We start from the raw sequence: 23,399 nt of genomic DNA on the forward strand, positions 1-23,399 counted from the left end.
CAATGAAAGCATAGAAATGGCAATGGAACATACAATTAAAAAAGCTTTTATTAAAAAAATGTTTTAAAAACTTCTGATGAATTAAACATTTTAATATGATTAAATCCCTAAAAAGCATTCCTTAAAAAAATGGATGTCATAACTTTTTATTCTAACAATAATAAACTTGCGAAGCTTTTGATTATTTTTCTTTTTTGCGGGAATCGAACCCGCAGCACTCACATTGATAGCCCAGCACACTATCTTCTAGTCTATCGGTTTACCCAATAAGAAATATGAATTGAAAAAGTTGTAAACTGAAAGCTTTTCATTAAGAAATTGAAAAATCTTGTCTAAATTCTTGCCTATGATTTTTTTAAAAGCTTTTAAAGAATTTTTGAATTTTTTTTAAAAAAATTTAAAATTTCTTTTTGTAAAAGAAAGCTTAATTTTTAACATTTGAGTTAAAAATTAAAAAAAATTTGTAAAATTTTATATTTTGTAAAAGCTTTTATTCACAAATACTAGGTTCCTAAAGAATTTACTTTGGATTTTTTCTTTAGGAACCTATTTTTAAGCTTTCTATATAAAGTTGATATAAAAAAGAAAATAAAAAAATTTTCAAAATTTTTTAATTTTTAACTAAAATTTAAGATTTTTTGTACAAAAAAAATTTTAATTTTTTTAAAAAAATTTCTAAAATTCTTTAAATTTCAAAATTAAATGTATTTGAAAAAAAAATTTTTTTACAAAAAAAATTTTAATTTTTTTAAAAAAATTTCTAAAATTCTTTAAAAGCTTTTAAAAAAATCATCGTAATATGTTTTAAAAGGCTTTTTATATAAATTTGATATAAAAAAGAAAATATAAAATTTTACTAAATATTCTTATAATTTTTAACTAAAGTTAAAAACTTAAAAATTTCATAATTAAATGTTTAAAAAAAAAAAATTAACAAAAAAAAATTAAAATTTTTTTAAAATAATGTCTAAAATTCTTTAAAAGCTTTTAAAAATCATCGTAATATGTTTTATATATAAATTTGATATAAAAAAAAAATATAAAATTTTACTAAAAATTCTTATAATATTTAGCTAAAGTGTTAAAAACTTAAAAATTTCAAAATTAAATGTTTTAGAATTTTTTTTTTTTACAAAAAAAAAAATTTTAATTTTTTTAAAAAAGTTTCTAAAATTCTTTAAAAGCTTTAAAAAAATCTCCGTAATATGTTTTATTAAAATTTAAAGCTTCATTTACACAACTTAAAAATTAAAAAAAGCTTTTAAAAAAATGTCTTCCAAAAGCTTTGATGGAACTTTCATAAACAATTTTAAATCAGCTTTCTTTAGAAACAGCTTCCTAATAATTAATTTTAATATAAAACTAACTAAAATATAAAATCTATAAAAGCTACTGCTTTCCAATTTTAGAAAAGCTTTACACAAGACTTTAAATAGATTTTTCTTGATAAAAATCTTAAATAGCTTTAAAAAAAAATAAATGATTTTTACCATTTTTTTTTTTAAAAATAGCTTTTTATATAAAAACCTTTAGAAGAGCTTTTTTTATAATTTTGTTTAAATTAGCTTAAAAAGCTTTTAAAACAAGGATTTTTATTACAAATTTTAGAAAAGATCTTTTAAAAAACTTTTTTGAATTTTTCTATAAAAGCTTTTGACAAGTTTCTAATAAAAATTATTTTAAAAGTTTTTTCAAACGCTATAAAAAAACTCATCATAAAAATTTCATTAAAATGCTTTAAAGCTTTCTTTAAAAATTTTTTTTATATAAAAATTTTAAAAATGTATTTGTATTGCAAAACTTAAAAAAGAGCTTTTAAAAAACTTTTTTTTAATTTTTCTATAAAAGCTTTTAACAAGTTTCTAATAAAAATTATTTTAATAGTTTTTTCAATGCTATAAAAAAATCATCCAAAAAAGGTCAATGAAAAGCTTTCTTTTAAAACGTTTTTTATTAAAGGTCAATCAAAAGCTATATAAAACTTTGTTTAAAAATTTTTTTTTTTAAAAATTTTAAAAAAGCTTTTTTTTAAAAAATATTTTTATTACAAACTTTAAAAAAGAGCTTTTAAAAAACATTTTTTTTTAATTTTCCTATAAAAGCTTTTAACAAGTTTCTAATAAAAGTTATTTAAAAAGCTTTTTTTTAAAGAAGTATGCAAAAGGCTATATTTAAAAGCTTTTTCAAAAAGATATTTTAAACATTTTCTAAAGCGATTTCTTTAAAAAGCTTTTATACAAACATTTTAAAAGAGCTTTTTTCTATAAAAACAAAAATAAAAAGGCTTAATTTAAACATTATTAAAAAGAGCTTTTAGTAAATACATATTTATATTTGAATTACAATTTTTAATAAAAGCCTGTATAGGAAGTAGCTTTTTAATGCATAAAAAAAATTTCATTAACAAGTTTTTTATACAAACATTAATACAAAAGAGTTTTTTTCATATAAAAAAAAAACTTTAAAAATACATTTTTAAAAAGATCTTTTATTTAACTTTTGAATTAATATGTTAAATAAAAGCTTATATTGGAGCTTTATAATACATATTTCTATTTCTAAAAAGAGCTTTCATTAAATATTGGAATTTAAATTTTTACTAAACTTGATATAAAAGCGAAAATATAAAATTTTACTATAAAAATTTTATAATTTTTTACTAAAGTGTTAAAAACTTAAAAATTTCAAAATTAAATGTTTTAGAAAAAAAAATTTTTTTCCAAAAAAAAAAAAATTACAAAAATTTCTAAAATTCTTTAAAAGCTTTTAAAAAGTGTTAAAACCTTAAAAATTAAATGTTTTAGAAAAAAAAATTTTTTTACAAAAAAAAAAAATTCAATTTTTAAAAAAAAAAAATCTAAAATTCTCTAAAAGCTTTAAAAAAAACTCCGTAATATGTTTTATTAAAAGGCTGCAGAAAAAGTTTGAAAAAGCTTTAATAAATAATTAAAAGCTTAATATAAATTTTGTGAAAAATTATTGCTTTAACAATTTTTAATTGAAGCTTTAACATGTTTTAATAAAAGTTTCAATGAACACATAAATAGATTTCATAAAATCCTTGAAAACTTGTCATAAAAGCTTTCAAAAGTTTCGAGAAAAGCTTTAACAAATTTACAATCTTTAAACATTTTATTAAAAAAAAGTTTAAAAATGTTTAATAAAATATTTAAACAGTTTTTATGAACGCTTTAAACAATTTAAATAAAAGCTTTATATAGTGACTTGAAAAGTTTTTTTTTTGTAAAAGCTTTCAAAGTTCCATTAAAACATTTAAAAAGTTTACAATCTTCAAACATTTAAAAAACAAGTTTTAAAACTTGTTAATAAAAGCTTTCAAAACGTTTAATAAAAGCTTTAATAAAATGTTTCAATAAAATCTTTAAACGAACGAAATTCCTTACACTCTTTCAAATCGACTAATTTCCCTCACATAGCTGATATAGTTAAACACAAAAATTTATTCCTGTTTTCATTATTTTCTATGGAAGTTTTTAAGACTTCCATAGAAAATAAGACTTCCATAGAAAATAAGACTTCCATAGACAAATTATTTAAAAGCTTTTAAAGAAAATACCTAAAAAGGACCTTAATTATATAAACTAGAGTCTTTCTAATAACAAATTGATATAAACCAATAAAAGCTTTAGGGAAATATGACTGTAAAACCCCAAAATTCTAAAAAACTTTAATTTAGAAAAAGAAATACAATTTTAAATTAAAAAACTAACAGTTAAGATGCTAAAAAAGACATGCAAGTTGTATTAAAAAGCCTAGCTTAGGTCAAACAAATAAAAGCTTTGTAGAGTACAACATCAGTTTAAAAGCTTTTTAGGTAAATTAAGCAAATAATCAAGCAAACTTTGATAAGAAAGCTACGAATAAACTTTCAAACTTGGCTTATGCAAAAAAAAAAAGCTTTAAAAAAAAGCTTTTTAAGTAAATAAAGCAATTAAACAAGCAAAATTGAATATGAAAGCTTTGAACAAACTTTCAAGCTTTTCTTTGTGTTTTAAATGAAAATAAAAGCTTTTATGATGCAATAACATTAATTCAAAAGGTGCTGGTTTAAAAAAAGTGCTTTTTTTAATTTGCCACAAAACAAAAGAATTTAGGTTTGTTTTGAACTCACCTGAGCTTGTGACATTTCTTCCAATTCTTGAGCCAAACTATTTAAGGTGCCATTTAACAAATGGCGGCCCTCTTCCACGCCTCTAGTCAAAACAGCTGCTTGCAGTTCTTCATTTTGTTCTTCCAAAGCTGTAAAATAAAATTTAATTGAGTTTTTGTTTAAATAAATTTTAAATATTAAAGCCAACCTCTATTCTTTTGTCTCATTTCCTCTAGCTCTTGATGTAACTCTTCCAGTCTTATGGATTCGGGGGAGGTGGTGGGCATGGCTGGCCCTGTTTCGGCTCTTAAACGCTCCAGCTCTTTACTCAACTCCAGCATTAGTTCTTCGGAGGTTTTCTTTTCCTGTTCATATTTACGCTCTTTTTGCTCAGCCTCATCTAGATCTTGCTGCAGCACTACAATTTGATCTCTAGCCAATTCGAATTTCTCTTCGGTGCGATGCAGATCATTGGCCTGTTTGTCACACAAAACACGCAAACGTTGATTCTCCTCACGCAAGGCATTGGCCTCGATTTCTATGGTTTTGATTTTAATCTGACAGTTTTCGTTTTGTAGGGCAGCCTCACGTTCCACACGAGCCAGAAGCTCACGATGGCGTTTTTGTTCTTCGGCTAAACGATCCTCGGCACGGAATTCAGCCTTAAGCAAGAGAGAGAGAGAGAGAAATAAATATTTAATTTAAGATTTTATATAAAAAAAGAAAACAGAAACTTACTTCTCTAAACTGCTCCTCCAGCATATGATAGCGGGCCTGCAACACCGCATATTCGGTTTTTGTGCGTGAAGTCAGATCCTCCACTGTGGTTTTAGTATCCGTTAAATCTGTTACCTGACGCTGTAGTAATTCCAGCTGCAAATTTATAAAAAAAAAACAAAAATTAATCAAAATTCTATATAAAATTATTTTTTCTTAAATTTTTTTCTAAAAATCTCAATACTAACACAATTATTTTTCAAACATAAAATATCTTTTAATACATCATCCACTACACTGTCAGCCATGGAGCTTTTTACAAACATTTGTCTTAAATTTCAAAATTTTTCTTAACAAAAATCCCAAACCAACCGTTTTATTTTTTAATTGAATTTAAAAAAGAAAAAACTCAATATTTTCCACAAAGCAGTAACTCATTTAGCATGTTCCTAACACTTGCCACTTGATTGCTAACGTTTTGCATACATATTTCGAAACATTCAATTTATCCACGCGTTCATCTGTTTATTAGACTCATTTTCATAAAACTGTGAAAACTAAAAAAAAGAAATATTTAAACGAAGAAGGCGTTAATTATTTGCATCTCTTCCTACTGCCTTTTGTTGGTGTATCTTTGGTGTTACTGCATCTTTTTTTGAAATGCACTTTGTTGCTTGTTTGAATTGTTTTGCTTATTAAAAAAATATAAAATTGTTTTTCAGTTCATAAATTTAATTAATCATAAAATGTGTTTTTTTTCAACACTCTCTTTACACTTAAAATAGCAAAAAAAACAAAAAAAAATGTTGGCATTTTGTCTCTTACTCTCCAAACTCTCTCATTAGACAAGTAATTTAAAACTTGCAGTGATAAGAAAATGTTTAATTTATACTGGGTGCTAAAAATTAGCAAAACAGTTTTCAAGATTTTTAACAAACAACACAAACCCTTCCTAGTAATTTGTTTTAACAAAACATATTAACAAATTTAAAAGCTTTTGAGAAATTTCATAATTTTTGCCAATTTTAGCATAAAAGCTTTTAAGATTTTTATGAAACTTTTAAAATAACTTTTTAAAGCTGATTAAAAATTTGTGTATGAAAGTTCCATCAAAGCTTTAAGCAAAACATTTGGAAGACATTTTTTTAAAAGCTTTTTTTTTAATTTTTAAGTTGTGTAAATAAAGCTTTAAATCTTTTGTAAAAAAGCTTTTATAAAAGCTTCTAATGCTTTTTTACAAACGATTTAAAACTTTATTTACACAATTAAAAATTAAAAAAAAAGCTTTTAAAAAAATGTCTTCCAAATGTTTTGCCTAAAGCTTTGATGGAACTTTCATACACAAATTTTTAATCAGCTTTGTTTAGAAACGGCTTCCTAATAATTAATTTTAATATAAAACTAACTAAAATATAAAATCTATTTAAAAATAGACATTTTAATAGGATAATCATAAAAGCTCCTGCTTTCCAATTTTTAGAAAAGCAAAAAAAGCTATTTAAAGTCTTGAGTAAGACTTTAAATAGCTTTTTTTGATAAAAATCTTAAATAGCTTTAAAAAAATATAAAAAATGCTTTAAAAACTAAAATAAATGATTTTTACCATAATTTTTTTAAAAAATAGCTTTTTATATAAAAACCTATAGAAGAGCTTTTTTATAATTTTGTTTAAATTGGCTTAAAAAGCGTTTAAAAAAAGTATTTTTATTACAAACTTTAAAAAGAACTTTTTTTAATTATTCAATAAAAGCTTTTAACAAGTTTCTAATAAAAATTATTTTCAAATGGTATACAAATCTTATCATAAAAATGTCCTTAAAATGCTTATAAAGCTTTCTTTAAAAAAAAATTTTATATAAAAATTTTAAAAAAGCTTTTTTTAAAAAAGTATTTTTATTACAAAATTTAAAAAAGAGCTTTTAAAAAACTTTTTTTTCATTTTTCAAAAAAAGCTTTTAACAAGTTTCTAATAAAAATTATTTTAAAGCTTTTTCAATGCTATATACAAAATCATCCTAAAAAGTTCAATGAAAAGTTTTCTTTAAAAAGCTTTTCTTATGAAATTTTTTTTTCTTTAAAAAAAAATTTTATATAAAAATTTTAAAAAAGCTTTTTTTAAAAAAAGGATTTTTATTACAAAATTTAAAAAGAGCTTTTAAAAAACTTTTTTTAATTTGTCTATAAAAGCTTTTAACAAGTTTCTAATAAAAATGAATTTAACAGCTTTTTCAATGCTATACAAAAAATCATCCTAAAAATTTCAATGAAAAGCTTTCTTTTATGAAAGGTCAATCAAAAGCTATATAAAGCTTTCTTTAAAACATTTTTTTATATAAAAATTCTAAAAAAGCTTTTTTTAATAAAAAATATTTGTATTACAAAATTTAAAAAAGAGCTTTTAAAAAAACTTTTTTTAATTTTTCATAAAAGCTTTTAACAAGTTTCTAATAAAAATTATTTTAAAAGTTTTTTCAATGCTATAAAAAAATCATCCTAAAAAAGTCAATGAAAAGCTTTCTTTAAAAAGTTTTTTATTAAAGGTCAATCAAAAGCTATAAAAACTTTGTTTAAAAAAAAATTTTTTATATAAATTTTAAAAAACAATTTTTTTAAAAAAAGTACTTTTATTACAAAATTTAAAAAGAGCTTTTAAAAATCTTTTTTTTAATTTTTTTATAAAAGCTTTTAACAAGTTTCTAATAAAAGTTATTTAAAAAGCTTTTTTTTTAAAAAAAATGTAAAAAGCTATATTTAAAAGCTTTTTCAAAAAGATATTAAACATTTTAAAAGAGCTTTTTTCGTATAAAGAAAACTTAAAAAACTTAAACATTATTAAAAAGAACTTTTAGTAAATACATATTTGAATTACAATTTTTAATAAAAGCCTGTATAGGAAGGAGCTTTTTAATGCATAAAAAAATGTCATTAACAAGTTTTTTTATACAAACATTATAAAAGAGCTTTTTTCATATAAAAAAAAAACTTTAAAAATACATTTTTAAAAACAGCTTTTAGTTAACTTTTGAATTAATATGTTTAATAAAATCTTATATTAGAGCTTTATAATATTTCTATTTCTAAAAACAGCTTTCATTAAATATTGCAATTTAAATTTTTAATAAAATCTTGCAAAGATGCTTTATAAAAAGATTTATATAGCAAGTTTTTTATAGAAACATTTTAAAATTGTTTTTTTTCATTAAAAAAACTATAAAAGCTTTATTTTAAACATTTTTAAAAAGAGCTTTTAGTAAACTTTTGAATTAAAATATTTAATAAAAGCTTATATAGGAGCTTTATAATATTTTTAGAAGCGTTTTTAAGAGATTATTTTGGGAATTGGTTTATAAACCTTTTAAAAACACCTTTAAGTGAGCCTTTATAAAAGCTTTGTTTTTTTTTATAAAAGCTTGATAAACATTTAAAACAAACTTTTATTGAATATTCAAAAAAAGTTGGTTTTTGTAAAAGCTTTAAAATAATCCCTATATAGATGAGCTTTTAATAAAAGCTGCCAAAATAAGCTTTTTATAACCACTTTAAATGAGCTTCTGCAAAAAATTTTTTATAGAGCTTTTTTATATATCAATATCAAAAAAAGCTTTTAAATATTGTTTTTTGTAGTTTTTTTATTCTATAGTTTTTAAAGAAAGCTTTCTAAATAACTTTGACTTTCAAATAAGGTTTCTTATATAAATGTATAAATTTTAAATAATGTTTCTTATATAATTATTAAAGAAAACTTTTGGAAAGCGTTTGCTACAACCTTTAAAAGAAGCTTTTATATAGCCTTTAAATTAAACTTTGGTTTTATGGTTTTTAAAGATAGCGATTTTAAACAGTTTTAAAAAAATCCATTTAAATATTTCAAAACCTAAACACCCTGTTTGATGTTTCATTAACTTAATACAAACGACCGCTTCTTAAATAAATAATATTTTATTATTTATTTTATTTCATTTCCAATATGAAATCATTAACAGCAAGACAGCAACAAGCACTTCTTTGGAATTGTGTGAGTGGGTAGGAGTCTAGAGAATTTCTGATAAAAAGCGGGTGTAACTAAAATAAAATTACTAAATGGTAATGCATTGGCGAACAACTGGAAAAGAAGCTTTTTTCCATTTAACGACAGCAGTCATTTAATAACTCATTAATAAAAAAACAAACCAAACTACATAGAGAATATAAAACAAAGTGTGAAATATATTAAATTTTATATAGAGAAAAAATAAACAATAAACAAAAGATTGCAAAATCTAGGGAAATATGAAAAGAAAAACTAAAGCGTAATATGTTGTTTTTAAAAAAAAGCAAAAGCGATAAAAATTTAAGATATGCCAGCGGAAAAAGAGCGATGGTAGTTCTTTATTAATACTCAGTGGGAAAATTTCTAGTCCCTAAAGACTTCATGAAATAATTAGTTTAGAATAAGAATAAATAGTTTTGAAAAATAGTTTTTGCTTGACACACCCTTAAAATATACAAATTTCAGCAAAATTCAGCAAAAATTTAATTTTGAAAAAAAAAAAAAATTTCGTGACTTGGTGAAGAAATTCACAAAATATGAGAGTTTGAGAGCTCATAACTCTTTAAGCTAATGTAGGATTTTAAAGATTTAAACAATATTTGATAGGTGATGAAGTCTACTTTTATTCTTTTGAATTACATTTGTTACTTTCATTTAGAAATATATTTTTAATCACTTGAAAAATCTAAGTTGTTTTTCAATAATACCTACTTAAAATTTTTATTTTTTTGTAAAAAATGTTCTTTTAATTAAAAGTGTGTAGAAAACTAAAAACAAATTAAAACTTGTTAAAGAAATGTTAAGAATTTTTAAAATTTAAGACTCAAATTTGTTGAAGAAATTCAGAAAGTATGCGAGTTTGAAAGCTCATAACTTTTGAAGTATATGTTGGTTTTGAATGATTTAAATATCATTTGAAGTCTACTTTTAATCCTTAGAATTATAATGGTTACTTTCACTTAGAAATTAATTTTAAATCACTTGAAAAATTTAAGTTTTTTTCTTTAGTTTTTATTTAAAATAAATATTTTGTGTAAACAAAATTTAGGATTTTTAAATATTGAATAAAAACCATAAAAAATCTAATATTTGTTAAAAAAAAAATTTTAAAATTGTAAAATTTTTTTTAAAAATTTGGAATTTTTTAAAATTCGAAAATTTTTTCCTACTTTTGTCAAGTCACATGAGAAATTGTAGTTATTTTTTAATAAAACTTATTAATATTGAGTAGAAAACCTAAAAATATATTAAAATCTGAATTAAAAAATTTTTAATTTTTTTTTTTTTCAAAAATTTTAAATTTGAAAATTGTCGTTACCTTTTGTCAAGTCACATGAGCAATTTTAGTTTTTTTTTCAATAAAACATATTTAAAATTGATAAATTGTTTTAAAAAAATGTAGGATCTATTTTATTGAGTAAAAAACCTAAAAAATTTTAAAATTAGTTAAAGAAATTTTTAAAATTTAAATTTTTTTTCAAAAATTTTAAATTTTTTTCTAAATTGATATTTTTAAAAAAATGTAAATTTGTTAAAGAAATTTTTTAAAATTTGAATTTTTTTAAATTAAATATTTTTTTTAAATTTGAAAATTTTTTTTCTAAATTTGTTAAGTCACATGCAAAATTTTAGTTTTCTTTCCAACAATAAATATTTAAAATTGATAGTTTGTGTAATAAAAGGTAGGATTTATTAAAAAAAAATTAAATTTGTTAAAGAAATTTTTTAAAATTTGAATTTTTTTAAAAAAAAAAATTCTCTAAAAATTTTAAATTCGAAAATTTGTTGCTATTTTTGTCAAGTTACATGAGAAATATTAGTTTTTTTATCAATAAAACATATTTAAAATTGATATTTTGATTGAATTGAATAGAAAACCTAAAAAATATTAAAATTTGTTTTCAAAAATTTAGAATTTTTTAAATTTGAAAATTTTTTTTTCAATAATTCATATTTTGTATATTGAAAATTAAAAAATTTTGTTAAAGAAATTTTTAAAATTTAAATATTTTTTTTCAAAATTTTGAATTTTTTAATTTTTTTTGAGAAATTTTAGAAAATTTTCAAATTTTTTAGATATTCTACTCAATATTAATAAATCCGATTTTTTTTTACACAAAATATCAATTTTCAATATGATTTATTTGAAAGAAATTTAAAATTTCTCAAAAAAAATTTTAAAATTCAAAATATTGATTTTTGAAAATATTAATTTTCAATATTAAAAAAATTCTATAATTTTTTTTATTTAATAATTTTTTTAATATTGAAAATTAATATTTTCAAAAATCAAAATTTTGAATTTTAAAATTTTAAAAATTTTTTAAATTTAAATTTTTTTTTCCATTTTTTTTTTCAATAAAAAAAATTATAGAATTTTTTTAATATTGAAAATTAATATTTTCAAAAATCAAAATTTTGAATTTTAAAATTTTAAAAATGTTTTAAATTAAATTTTGAATTTTAAAATTTTTTTTGAGAAATTTTAAATTTCTTTCAAATAAATCATATTGAAAATTGATATTTTGTGTAAAAAAAATATCGGATTTATTAATATTGAGTAGAATATCTAACAAATTTTAAAATTTTCTTAAAGAAATTTTTAAAATTTTGAATTTTTTTTCTTTAAAAATGTCGCTTCTTTTGTAGGAAAATTTGTTCAGGGGGGACTTTTAAGAGCTTTCATTTAATTTGTTCAGCATATTTCCTCATTTATTTTACTTATTTTTCACCGAAATGGTTTCGTTTTAGTACCTACTTATTTGTATTTTGCTTTTATAAAAAAAAACTTTTGTAAAAAGATCATTGACTTTTAATTTTTTTTTGGTTGTGGTGCAGTTTTTTTTTTCTTTATTTTTTACATTTTGTGTTGTCGTTTTATGACAATAAAAACTGCACTTATTATTATGTTTAAATAGGTATCTTTCCTATTAAATTCAATTAATTTCTTTTTGATAAAAAAAATAAATAAATAATTTCACATACACCAACCAACCAACCACCCAACCACAATTAGATAAAACGTGATCATATTAGATTTTTAAAACAATTTTATATTTTTTTCTTTAATAATTGTCTTTAAAAAAACATAAACAATTCAAAAAGTTAATGACTTTTAAGACGACCACAAAACAACACCAACAAAACGCGACTTTGAAAACTAAACCCGTTAGCAGCAGAAGAAGAACCAACCATTAACATAGTAGGGGGAGAGAGTGAGAGAGAAAAAGGGGAGAAATGACGAATTTCCCACCATCAAAACAAAACAAATCAAAATTACTCAAATTTCTGCCACCACCACAACAACAACAATAACAGTTCAATTTAAACACGTTTCGTTTCGTCGTTTTCTTAAACGAAGCTTAACTAAACAACAATAACAAAACACTACAAAACAATGGCGTTTAATAACTGAATGTTTGTAAATTACACAAGACCACAAACATTATTTATTGACGACAGCAAAGAATGATACAATTTATCTCAAAATTAAAAAATCAGAACGATCGCGAACGTCATCAACACTGCGTTGAACCGAACGGGCCACAAAACTAAATTAAACAACCGAAATTATTTAAACTCACCAATTTTTTGTGTGTTTTTGCCTGATGTTTTTGTTTTTATTTTTATATTATTTTTCTACTTCTTCTTCTCTTTTTTGGGTGGCCATAGTCTCTGTAGTTATTGTTGTTTTTGCTTGATTTGTTTATTAGGCTGGTTGTTGTTGTTGGTTTTATTCACATGTTGTTGGCAAATGTGTGGCGAAATAAAAACAAATACAAATTTACATCATCAAAAACACAACAACAGCAACTAAACGGCCTCAAAAGAATGAAATAAAAAACAAGAAACTACCACAAAAACCTAAACATTTTCTGTTTAAAATAGAATTAAATTTTAGCAGGCAAAAATAGAGATGGACAAAATTAAACACCAGTAAATTAATTGTAAACACTTTCGGAGAATTTGTTAAATTAATTACAAAACTTAAAAGGAGTTTGCCGGAAAAAGTTGGAAACCTGAAAAAAAAATTTAAGAATTTTGGGGAAAAAAAATTCAAATAATTTTGAATTTTGATAAAATTACAGGGTAAATCGACAAAAAAGTTTCTGAAAAATTTTTAATTTTATTTTTAAAGAAAATTAGAACACGAGAATGACAAAAAAATTTTGTAAATTTCAAAATTTGTTTAAAAAAAAAGAAAATAAAAAGCAATAGAATGTTTAAAATTTTTCCATCAAAAATATTTTTTATTATTACGAGGTCAGTTTTAAAATTAACCGAAATTTGTTTAGCTAAATTCTTAAAATTGTTAAGGTTTAAGTTAAATAAATAACATAACATAGAAAGTGTTTAATTTTTAAACTCTTCTACTTCTTTATACGAGGGTCACTTGGAAAGTAAACAAATATTTTATTAAAAAGTTGCTAAACTAAAATGTATTTTCAAAAACTTATAAATAATTTATATATTATTCTTTTTTTTTAAAGAAATATTTCTTTAAATACGAGGTCAGTTTCAAATTAAACTAAAATTTTTGGGCTAAACTCCTAGAAATGTATAAATTTAATTAAAATAAATGATATTACCTGTTAGTTATAAAGTTTCTTTAATATTTTACTTCATTATACGAGGGTACGTTTCAAAATTATGCAAAAAATTTTGTTAAAAACTGCTAATTTGAATGTATTTTTAATAAACTAATAATAATTTCAGCATAACTAACGTTTTTTAAACAAATTTTACTTCAAATACGAGGTCAGTTTCAAAATTAACTGAAATTATTTCTCAAAAATCTCAGAAATGTCAAGGTTTTAATAAAATAAATAATATAACTTAAAAATTTTTTAATTTATTAACAATTTTACGTCATTATACGAGGGTACGTTTCAAAATTATGCAAAAAATGTTGTTAAAAACTGCTAATTTTAATGTATTTTTAATAAACTAATAATAATTTCAGCATAACTAACGCTTTTTAAACAAATTTTACTTCAAATACGAGGTCAGTTTCAAAATTAACTGAAATTTTTACCCAAAAATCTCAGAAATCTCAAGGTTTTAATAAAATAAATAATATAACATAAAAATTGTTTAATTTATTAACAATTTTACTTCATTATACGAGGGTCGTTTCAAAATTAAGCAAAAAATTTTGTTAAAAATTGTTAATTTTAATGTGTTTCAAAAAAACTAATAATAATTTCAGCATAACTTACGTTTTTTATATAAATTTTACTTCAAATACGAGGTCAGTTTCAAAATTAACTGAAATTATTTCTCAAAAATCTCAGAAAAGTCAAGATTTCAATGAAATAAATAATATAACTTAAAAATTGTTTAATTTATTAACAATTTTACTTCATTATACGAGGGTACGTTTCAAAATTATGCAAAAAATTTTGTTAAAAATTGTTAATTTTAATGTGTTTCAAAAAAACTATTAACAATTTAAGCCTAACTTTTCTTTTTTTTTTTAAATTTACTGCAAATACGAGGTCAGTTTCAAAATTAACTGAAATTTTTTCCCAAAATCTCAGAAATCTCAAGGTTTTAATAAAATAAATAATATAACATAAAAATTGTTTAATTTATTAACAATTTTACTTCATTATACGAGGGTACGTTTCAAAATTATGCAAAAAATTTTGTTAAAAATTGTTAATTTTAATGTGTTTCAAAAAAACTATTAACAATTTAAGCCTAACTTTTCTTTTTTTTAAAGAAATTTTACTTCAAATACGAGGTCAGTTTCAAAATTAACTGACATTTTTTCCCAAAAATCTCAGAAATGTCTAGGTTTTAATAAAATAAATAATATAACATAAAAATTTTTTAATTTATTAAAAATTTTACTTCATTATACGAGGGTACGTTTCAAAATTATGCAAAAAATTTTGTTAAAAACTGCTAATTTTAATGTATTTTGAATAAACTAATAATAATTTCAGCCTAACTTTTCTTTTTTAAAAAAATTTACTTCAAATACGAGGTCAGTTTCAAAATTAACTGAAATTTTTTCCCAAAAATCTCAGAAAAGTCAAGATTTCAATGAAATAAATAATATAACTTAAAAATTGTTTAATTTATTAACAATTTTACTTCATTATACGAGGGTACGTTTCAAAATTATGCAAAAAATTTTGTTAAAAACTGCTAATTTGAATGTATATTTAATAAACTAATAATAATTTCAGCATAACTAACGTTTTCTAAACAAATTTTACTTCAAATACGAGGTCAGTTTCAAAGTTAACTGCATTTTTTTCTCAAAAATCTCAGAAAAGTCAAGATTTCAATAAAATAAATAATATAACATAAAAATTGTTTAATTTATTAACAATTTTACTTCATTATACGAGGGTACGTTTCAAAATTATGCAAAAAATGTTGTTAAAAATTGTTAATTTTAATGTGTTTCAAAAAAACTATTAACAATTTAAGCCTAACTTTTCTTTTTTTGAAACAAATTTTACTTCAAATACGAGGTCAGTTTCAAAATTAACTGAATTTTTTTCCAAAAAATCTCAGAAATGTCAAGATTTCATTAAAATAAATAATATAATTTGCAAATTATTTGCATTTTTAACAAATTTACTTTATTATACGAATTTATTATACTTCAAATACGAGGTCAGTTTCAAAGTTAACTGATTTTTTTTCCCAAAACTCTCAGAAATCTCAAGGTTTTAATAAAATAAATAATATAACTTGCAAATTATTTGTTTTTTAAACAATTTTACTTTATTATACGAGGGTCGTTTCAAAATTAAGCAAAATATTTTGTAAAAAATCTGTTAAATCTAAACGATTTTTCTAGAAATAAATTCATTTCAGCTTTATTGTATTTTTCTAAAAAAAACCACTTAAAATACGAGGGCAGTTTCAAAATGACTTAAATTTTTTTAAAGTAAATTCATAAATTTATGTTTGTTTAAGTAAAACTACATAATATAACTTAAGAATTTTTTAATTTTGTAAAACTTTTACTTATTATACGAGGGTTGTTTGAAAATTCATCAAAATATTTTGTAAAAATCTGCTAAATCTAAACGATTTATACACATATTCAGCACTTTTTCAGTGTTATTGTATTTTACTAAAAAAAATTACTTAAAATACGAGGCCAGTTTCGAAATAACTTAAATTTTTTTTAATTAATTCCTAAAATAATGTTAGTTTATAAAAAACTAAATACTATAACTTACAAATTCTTTAATTTTGTAAAGCTTTTACTTATTATACGAGGGTAGTTTAAAAATTATGCAAAATATTTTGTAAAAATCTGTTAAATCTAAACGATTTTTCAATTAATTAATTCATTTCAGTTTCATTGTATTTTGCTAAATAAAACCTACTTAAAATACGAGGGCAGTTTCAAAATTACTTGAATTTTTTTTAAAATAAATTTTAAAAATTATGTTAGTTTAAAAAAACTAAATACTATAACTTACAAATTGTTTAATTTTGTAAAACCTTTACATATTAAACGAGGGTGGTTTGAAAATTCAGCAAAATATTTTGTATAAATCTGCTAAATTAAACGATTTTTCAACAATCTAATTACTTTTTAAGCATTATCATATTTCAAAAAAAATTGTACGAGGGCAGTTTCAAAATTAACAAAAACATGTTTGGCAAAATTCCTTAAATCTTCAAATTTTTATCACAAACTTTATATTTATGAATCTCTTTAAATAATTTGCTTAATTTTAATATAAAATATAAGATATTAAACAGATGACCTTTGACATTTTACCAACAAATTATATTAAAAAAAATATTTTTTTATGAGTCCCATTAATAAATTTAAGATGTAAATTAACACATATTTGACCTTTAATACAAAATAAAAATAAATAAATTTAAAAAAAAAAAAATAACTTTTTCGCCATTTTAAATTTTTGTGAAATATTAATTCATTTTAAATTTTATATAAAAGCTAAAAATTATAGAAAAGCTAAAAATTATAGAAAAGCTATTTATAGAAAAGCTAAAAAATTAATTTTTCTTTGAATATGCACGAATTTTTTCAATGTTGACCTTTGACCTCAAATTGAAAAATCAATAAAACTCAAAAAATGTTCTTTAATTATCTTCCAAATCCAATAGCTAAACTTGCAAATTAATAAATTTTAATAATAATACGAGGGTCGTTTCAAAATTTAATGAATAATTTGTTTACAAAGTATTTTAAAAATGTTTTTATTAAGTTACATTTTAATATTTAATTCCTCGCAAAAATTTTGCTGGGTTACTTTTAACCATTTCTCAGCCCAACCACAATATTTGCACATTGTCTGCATACAAAATACTTGTCTTCATTTTAAATTTAAATGTAGTAATTGTCTTGTTTCTTATTTTGTTCTGCTGTCTGTCTCTCAACAAAATTCTTTACATTTCGCCCTAAAAATGGCCAATGAACTAAGTGTAACAGAAAATAAAATAAAATATAAGAAAGAAATTGTGTATTTGAAAGCTCGACAAGATTTCAAGCAGCAGCAGTTTTTGTTTAGATATAAAACACCAAAAAATTTTCTGGCAAAATCATCATGTCATAAATAAATTTCAAAATATTTAGGTGGTAGACATTATTTGGTTAGAGATATATTTAAATAGAATTTTTGTATAAACAACATATAAACACACAATAAAAGCGTTAAACGACATGCGTTAAATATAAAAAAATTCTCAAAAATTTAACATTTAATAGTAAAGGTCAGAGGTCATATCGTTAATAACTAATATTTTAAATTTAAGTTAAACAAAATATTTGTTTAAATTTAAAATATATGAGTTTTGAGGTTTTTAACAAGTTTTTTCAATTCAGGTCAAAGTTCATACTTTTTTAAACTAGTAATTTAACAAATTCAAATAGTTAACGTGATTGATTAACTCTTTAAGCTAAAAAAATATTTAAAAAATTTTAAAAAATCTTACATATTTGAATTTTTATGAAAAAAGGTCAAAGGTCATATTGTTTAATCACTAATATTTCACATTAAAATTAAGAAAATTATTTAGAGAGATTAAGAAATATAAAATTTGTGCAAAATATTTGAGAATTTTATGATTTTTACAAGTTTTTTTTAAAATAAGGTCAAAGGTCAATCTTTTAAAAATCAATTAATTTGCATATCTTAACACTTTTCTGGGCTAATTAGTTCTAGACAATACAAAATTACAAAAAATTTCGACAAATTAAAATATTGTGCTGAAAGGTCAAAGGTCATTTACTTAAAAATCCATTAATTTTCATTTCTGTCAACTTTTTCGGGCTGCTTAGTTCTAGGCAAATCAAAATCATTAAAAATTTACAAACAAATTTCTACAAATTAAAATATTGTGCTGAAAGGTCAAAGGTCATTTACTTAAAAATCCATTAATTTTCACTACACAATTCAAAATCAATGAAAATTAACAAAAAATGTCTACAAATTAAAATTTTGTATTTAAAGGTCAGAGGTCAAACTTTTAAAAATCAATTAATTTGTATGTCTAAATACTTTTCCGGGCTGCTTAGTTATAGACCATTCAAAATCAATGAAAATTAACAAAAAATGTCTACAAATTAAAATTTTGTATTTAAAGGTCAGAGGTCAAACTTTTAAAAATCAATTAATTTGTATGTCTAAATACTTTTCCGGGCTGCTTAGTTCTAGACCATTCAAAATCATTAAAAATTTACAAAAAATTTCTACAATTTAAAATTTTAAGCTTAAAGGTAAAAGGTCAAATATTTAAAAATCCATTAATTTTCATTTCTGAATACTTTTCTAGTCGGCTTAGTTTTAGATATTTTAAAATCATTAAAAATAAGGTTACATTTTTTACAAATTAAAATATTTTGTTTAAAGGTCAAAGGTTAAATTCATTAAAGTTGATTATTTTATGAAAAATTTAAGTATAATTTTAAAAGAAATTAAAAATAATAATAATTTTCGTCGATTTCTTTTGAAATAAACAATTTTTTATTTCAAGGTCAAAGGTCAAATTTGTGAAAAATTTTTATTTAAAGTTGATCATTGGCAAAAAATTAAACAAATTAATTGAATTTAAGAAAATAATAAAAATTTCTTTTAATTCTAATACTTTTCATAATTTTCTATTTAAAGGTCAAAGGTCATGTTTTTGAAATTTATTATTTTTCAATATTATATAGCACAAAAGGCAAGAAATCTATTGGACGGACAGTAATAACAATTAAGTAAACATTTTAAAATTGTAATTTTCTTAAATGAGTGTTTTTTGTGTAACTTTGTATATACTAATTATGTTACAGTTTTCTAAAGAATTTTTCTAATGATTTCAACATAAAACATCTTAATTTTCAAACTTGTTTGATACCTTTATTATATTTTTATATATTTGACTTCTACATCTGCATTTCGTTTCTTTTTTTTGACAGATTGCATTTTCACTCCCTTAACATTTTATATATTTTTATCTCTCTTACCAAATCACTTAATTTTCTTTATTAATGCTGCCTAAAGTTTTTGAGTTTAAATAAAGAAATATTTATTTTTAATACACATCAAGTGGCAACAAGTGTTTTATGTCATTTTGTTTCCAGACATTTGACATATGGACATCAACACAATTAAAAAGGAATTTTTAAGAGTAAATATAAATTGAAAAGTTAAGTAAAGGGCTAAAGAAATAAAACACTTGAGCAATTAGTTTTAAGTTATTAAAAGAAATGAAAAGGTCATTGACTAACAAAACAAATTAGAAAGAAAAGCTAAGACAAAAGATTTTGTTTTAAAAATTTTAATATTTTGTTTCTTTTTGTAAGAAATGTTCCAACAAAATCGATTTTATTACAATTTTTCTTAGTATTTGAATTTCAAAATTCCTTTTTAAGCAACATATGTTGAACACATTTAGTTTCAAAAATAAAATCATTTATTACGAGGCCTTAGAAAATGTATGCATGTAAAATTTGCTCATAAACATTGTTAAAGCAAAAAAAAAATTCTAATAAAAACTAATTGAATTTAGTTTTCGGAAAAAAAATAAACAATTATTAGCAAAATAAATATTTAGAAGAATATGCAAAAAATATGTATGAACATTTCAAGCACAATATAAACATGAATGAGATCAGCAAGACAATAATAACCAGAATAAACATTTGTATATGATGATGAATTGAAAAAATTAGGGAGCCAACATTTTAAAAATTAAAGCAATTTATAGCAAGATTAAATTATAAATGGAAAATTGGCAAAATTTAAATTAAAAAAAAAAGAAATTTAGCTTAACAACATTTTTTAAACATTAAATTTGTATCAATATTTCAACATTTTGCTAAATTTACACTTAGAAATGTCTAGCAACATTTTTAAACGTCTAGCAACATTTTGAAATGTTGAGCAACATTTCCAAAAATAATTGCTTTTAATAAAGACATTTAATTACAGCTAAAAAATGGACAAATATTCATTGCAAATCATGCAATGGGCTTGGCAACATTTTGCCCAACTTAGCAACATTTTTAAATTTTGTTTAAACAACGAAAATCTTTTTATTTTGTTAGGTATAACTACCATAAACATTATTAACATTTAATTTTTAATAACATCTCTAAATTCCTAGCAACATTTTGCTAAATTTCCATATAAAAATGTCTAGCAACATTTTTAAATGTTGAGCAACATTTGCAAAAATTATTGCTTTTAAAAATGCTATTCTATTTCAGTTTAGTATATGGTTAAATTTTCATTAAAAAACTTGCCATGGGCTTGGCAACATTTTGCCTAGCTTAGCAACATTTTTAAATTCTTTTTAAACAATGAAAATCGTATGATTTTATTAGAAATAACTACCATAAACGTTTTTAACATTTAATTTTTAATAATATTTCCAAATTCCTAGCAACATGTTGCTCAATTTCCATATTAAAATTTCTAGCAACATTTTGAAATGTTGAGCAACATTTTCAAAATAACTGCTTTTAAAAAGGTAATTTCAGTTCAGCTAAAAAAAATGGAATAATGTTCATTGCAAATCATATCATGGGGTTCGGCAACATTTTGCCAAGCTTAGCAACATTTTAATTTGTTTGAAAAATCACAAAATTATAAAAAATTCTTGGATTTATATAAAATAAAGAAAACAAATATTCAAAATCATTGAAATTTTTATGTTTCTAGCAACATGTTGCTGTAAAATTGTTTGGCAACATTTTTAAATTCATAGCAACATTTAAAATTTGTTGTTTTCAATAAGAACATTTCATATAGTTTATGTTTAAGGTGTTTTTGTAGCTCAAAGTCATTAAATTGGCTTAGCAACATTTCTCATGCCTTAGCAACATTTTGTAATTTTTGAATAATTTATAAAATTGGATAAATGTTTTCATTAAATGAAACAAATTAAACAAGAAGAGAAATTTTTATAAATTTTTTAGATTCTTAGCAACATGTTGCTGTAAAATTCTTTAGCAACATTTTTTAATACTTAGCAACATTTAAAAATTTTTTGGTTTCAAAAAGAAAATTTCATTTAATTTATGTTTAAGGTGTTTTTGTAGTTCAAAGTCATTAAATTGACTTAGCAACATTTCTCATTCCTTAGCAACATTTTGTAATTTTGAATAAATCACAAAATTTGTACAGAATTGTCATTAAAAAGAATAAATAAATCAAGCATTAAAAATTGTATAAAATTTTTAGATTCTTAGCAACATTTTGCTGTGAAATTGTTTAGCAACATTTTTTAATTCTTAGCAACATTTCCAAAAATTTTTTTTTCAAAAAGAAAATTTCATTTAGTTTATGTTTACGATGTTTTTTTAGCTAAAAGTCATGAAATTAGCTTAGCAACATTTCAGATTCCTTAGCAACATTTTGTAATTTTTTAAAAATTAGGATAAATTTGTATAAAGTTTGTCATTAAATAGAATAAATAAAACAAAAATTTAAATTTTTATAAAAATTTTAGTATCTTAGCATCATTTTGCTGTAAAATAGCTTTGCAACATTTTTAGCAACTTTTTGTTAAGCTTAGCAACATTTGAAGATTTTGTTAAAAATTTAATAAAATAAGGACATTTTTTTTGGGTTTAAATAAAATAAAGAAAATAAACTTTTAAAATTTAGTTACATATGCATGTTGCTAGCAACATGTTGCCTAAAAAAGCAATAATTAATTAATTAAACAAATTATTTTTTATTTAAAAAATTTTATCTTTTTTTAGTTCTTTATATTAATTTTAGTGTAACTAGAATTCTTTAAAGACCCACCTTATTATATTTTTGTTTAATTTTTTTTCTCTTTTGTTTGGAAAAAAAATTGTTTAAATACTATTTAACTTTAATAAGATTACCCTCCATTAGAGGTAGGTAGGAAAATGAAAAATTAAAAAAAAAACAATTTGTTTAAAGAGGAACTACAAAACAACAACAACAACTAAACAGTTATAAACTACATGTTTGCCCATGTAACGTACAAGTACTTGTATTTTCGGTTTCCGGTTAAAAATCATAATGAACTAAAGCAAAGAGGAACGAGTCTTTCAAAAGAAAATTCAACACAATTTTGTAGGTTAAGCCTCTACACACACACACTGAAAATAAAAATCAATACTAAAGCAATCTATTATATTGATTCCCCCTCTTTAACAACAAAATTAAATTTCAATTCAATCATTTAACGGGAAAATGTAATCAATTTGTTGCAGTTTCCATTTAAGCATTTTCAAATTTATCTGGTTGGTATTTTTACAAGAAACCAGAAGAGATCTCAATTAAAAACTAATTAAAAATTGTTATAGAAACTTAGTTTTTATTAAAAAGATTTAAAAATACAATGTAGAGATAAAGAAACTAGAAAAAGAGGTCACTATGGGCTGGAAGGCTGAGAGAACTAATGTAAGAGAAAAAGTGAAACTTGAGGTTTTTTTTTCTGTAAAATTTCCGCTGTAAATTGTGATAAATAAAATAAAGAACAAAAGAATTATAAATTAAAAGAAATATTTGTATTGCAACATGAATTTGTTATTGACATAACGCAACAAACAAAGGTTGTAGTAATCTTAATTTAAGGAAATTTCAAAATCATAGCTTAAGTTTGTTTAAGCATTTTAGTTGAATATTTAAAACCTAGCTTCTTTCACATATAAATCTTTATTAGCTGAAAATACTGCTAAAGCATTTGAAAGCTCTTAAACTTATTGTAATTACCATTTTCGCTTTGAAAGCAATAATGTTGCTGAGGAACTTAAAATGTTGCTAAGCTATTTTAGATTTAAATTTTGCTAAGAAACTTAAAATTTTAAAGTTTGATTCTTTGATTCATATAAACACACAAATTTTACAAAATTTTCTAAATTTTTTTAACAAAATCTTAAAATGTTGCCAGGGAATTAAAATGTTGAAAAGCTAATTTTCAGAATTATAGTAAAAAATGTTGCTTAATTTGGTTGTAATTAAAATTTTCTTATTAAAAATATAAATTTTTCAAATGTTGCTAAGAATGAAAAATGTTGCAGAACTATTTTACAGCAATATGATGCTAAGTAACAAACAAAAATTACAC

The 23,399-nt window shown here is 21.3% G+C and overlaps 1 protein-coding gene across 10 annotated transcripts in view; it reads right to left on the reverse strand.

Annotated features, from left to right (window-relative positions):
* nuf (rab11 family-interacting protein nuf) overlaps positions 1-23,399 on the reverse strand; it is a 140,028-nt gene that overhangs the window by 1,520 nt on the left and 115,109 nt on the right. For 8 of the 10 annotated variants that reach the window (XM_065502773.1, XM_065502776.1, XM_065502775.1 and 5 more), the window contains 3 exons: positions 4,850-4,984; positions 4,320-4,773; positions 4,133-4,260 (listed from right to left, as the gene is read on the reverse strand). In XM_065502773.1, coding sequence (XP_065358845.1) covers positions 4,133-4,260; positions 4,320-4,773; positions 4,850-4,984 — 717 coding nt within the window. Of the gene's footprint in view, positions 1-4,132; positions 4,261-4,319; positions 4,774-4,849; positions 4,985-5,076; positions 5,211-23,399 lie in introns of those variants that run through there. The other 2 variants (XM_065502780.1, XM_065502781.1) reach the window with 2 other exon arrangements.

The sequence above is a fragment of the Calliphora vicina genome, chromosome 3 (genome assembly GCF_958450345.1).
Source record: "Calliphora vicina chromosome 3, idCalVici1.1, whole genome shotgun sequence".
Taxonomy (NCBI): Eukaryota; Metazoa; Arthropoda; class Insecta; order Diptera; family Calliphoridae; genus Calliphora; species Calliphora vicina.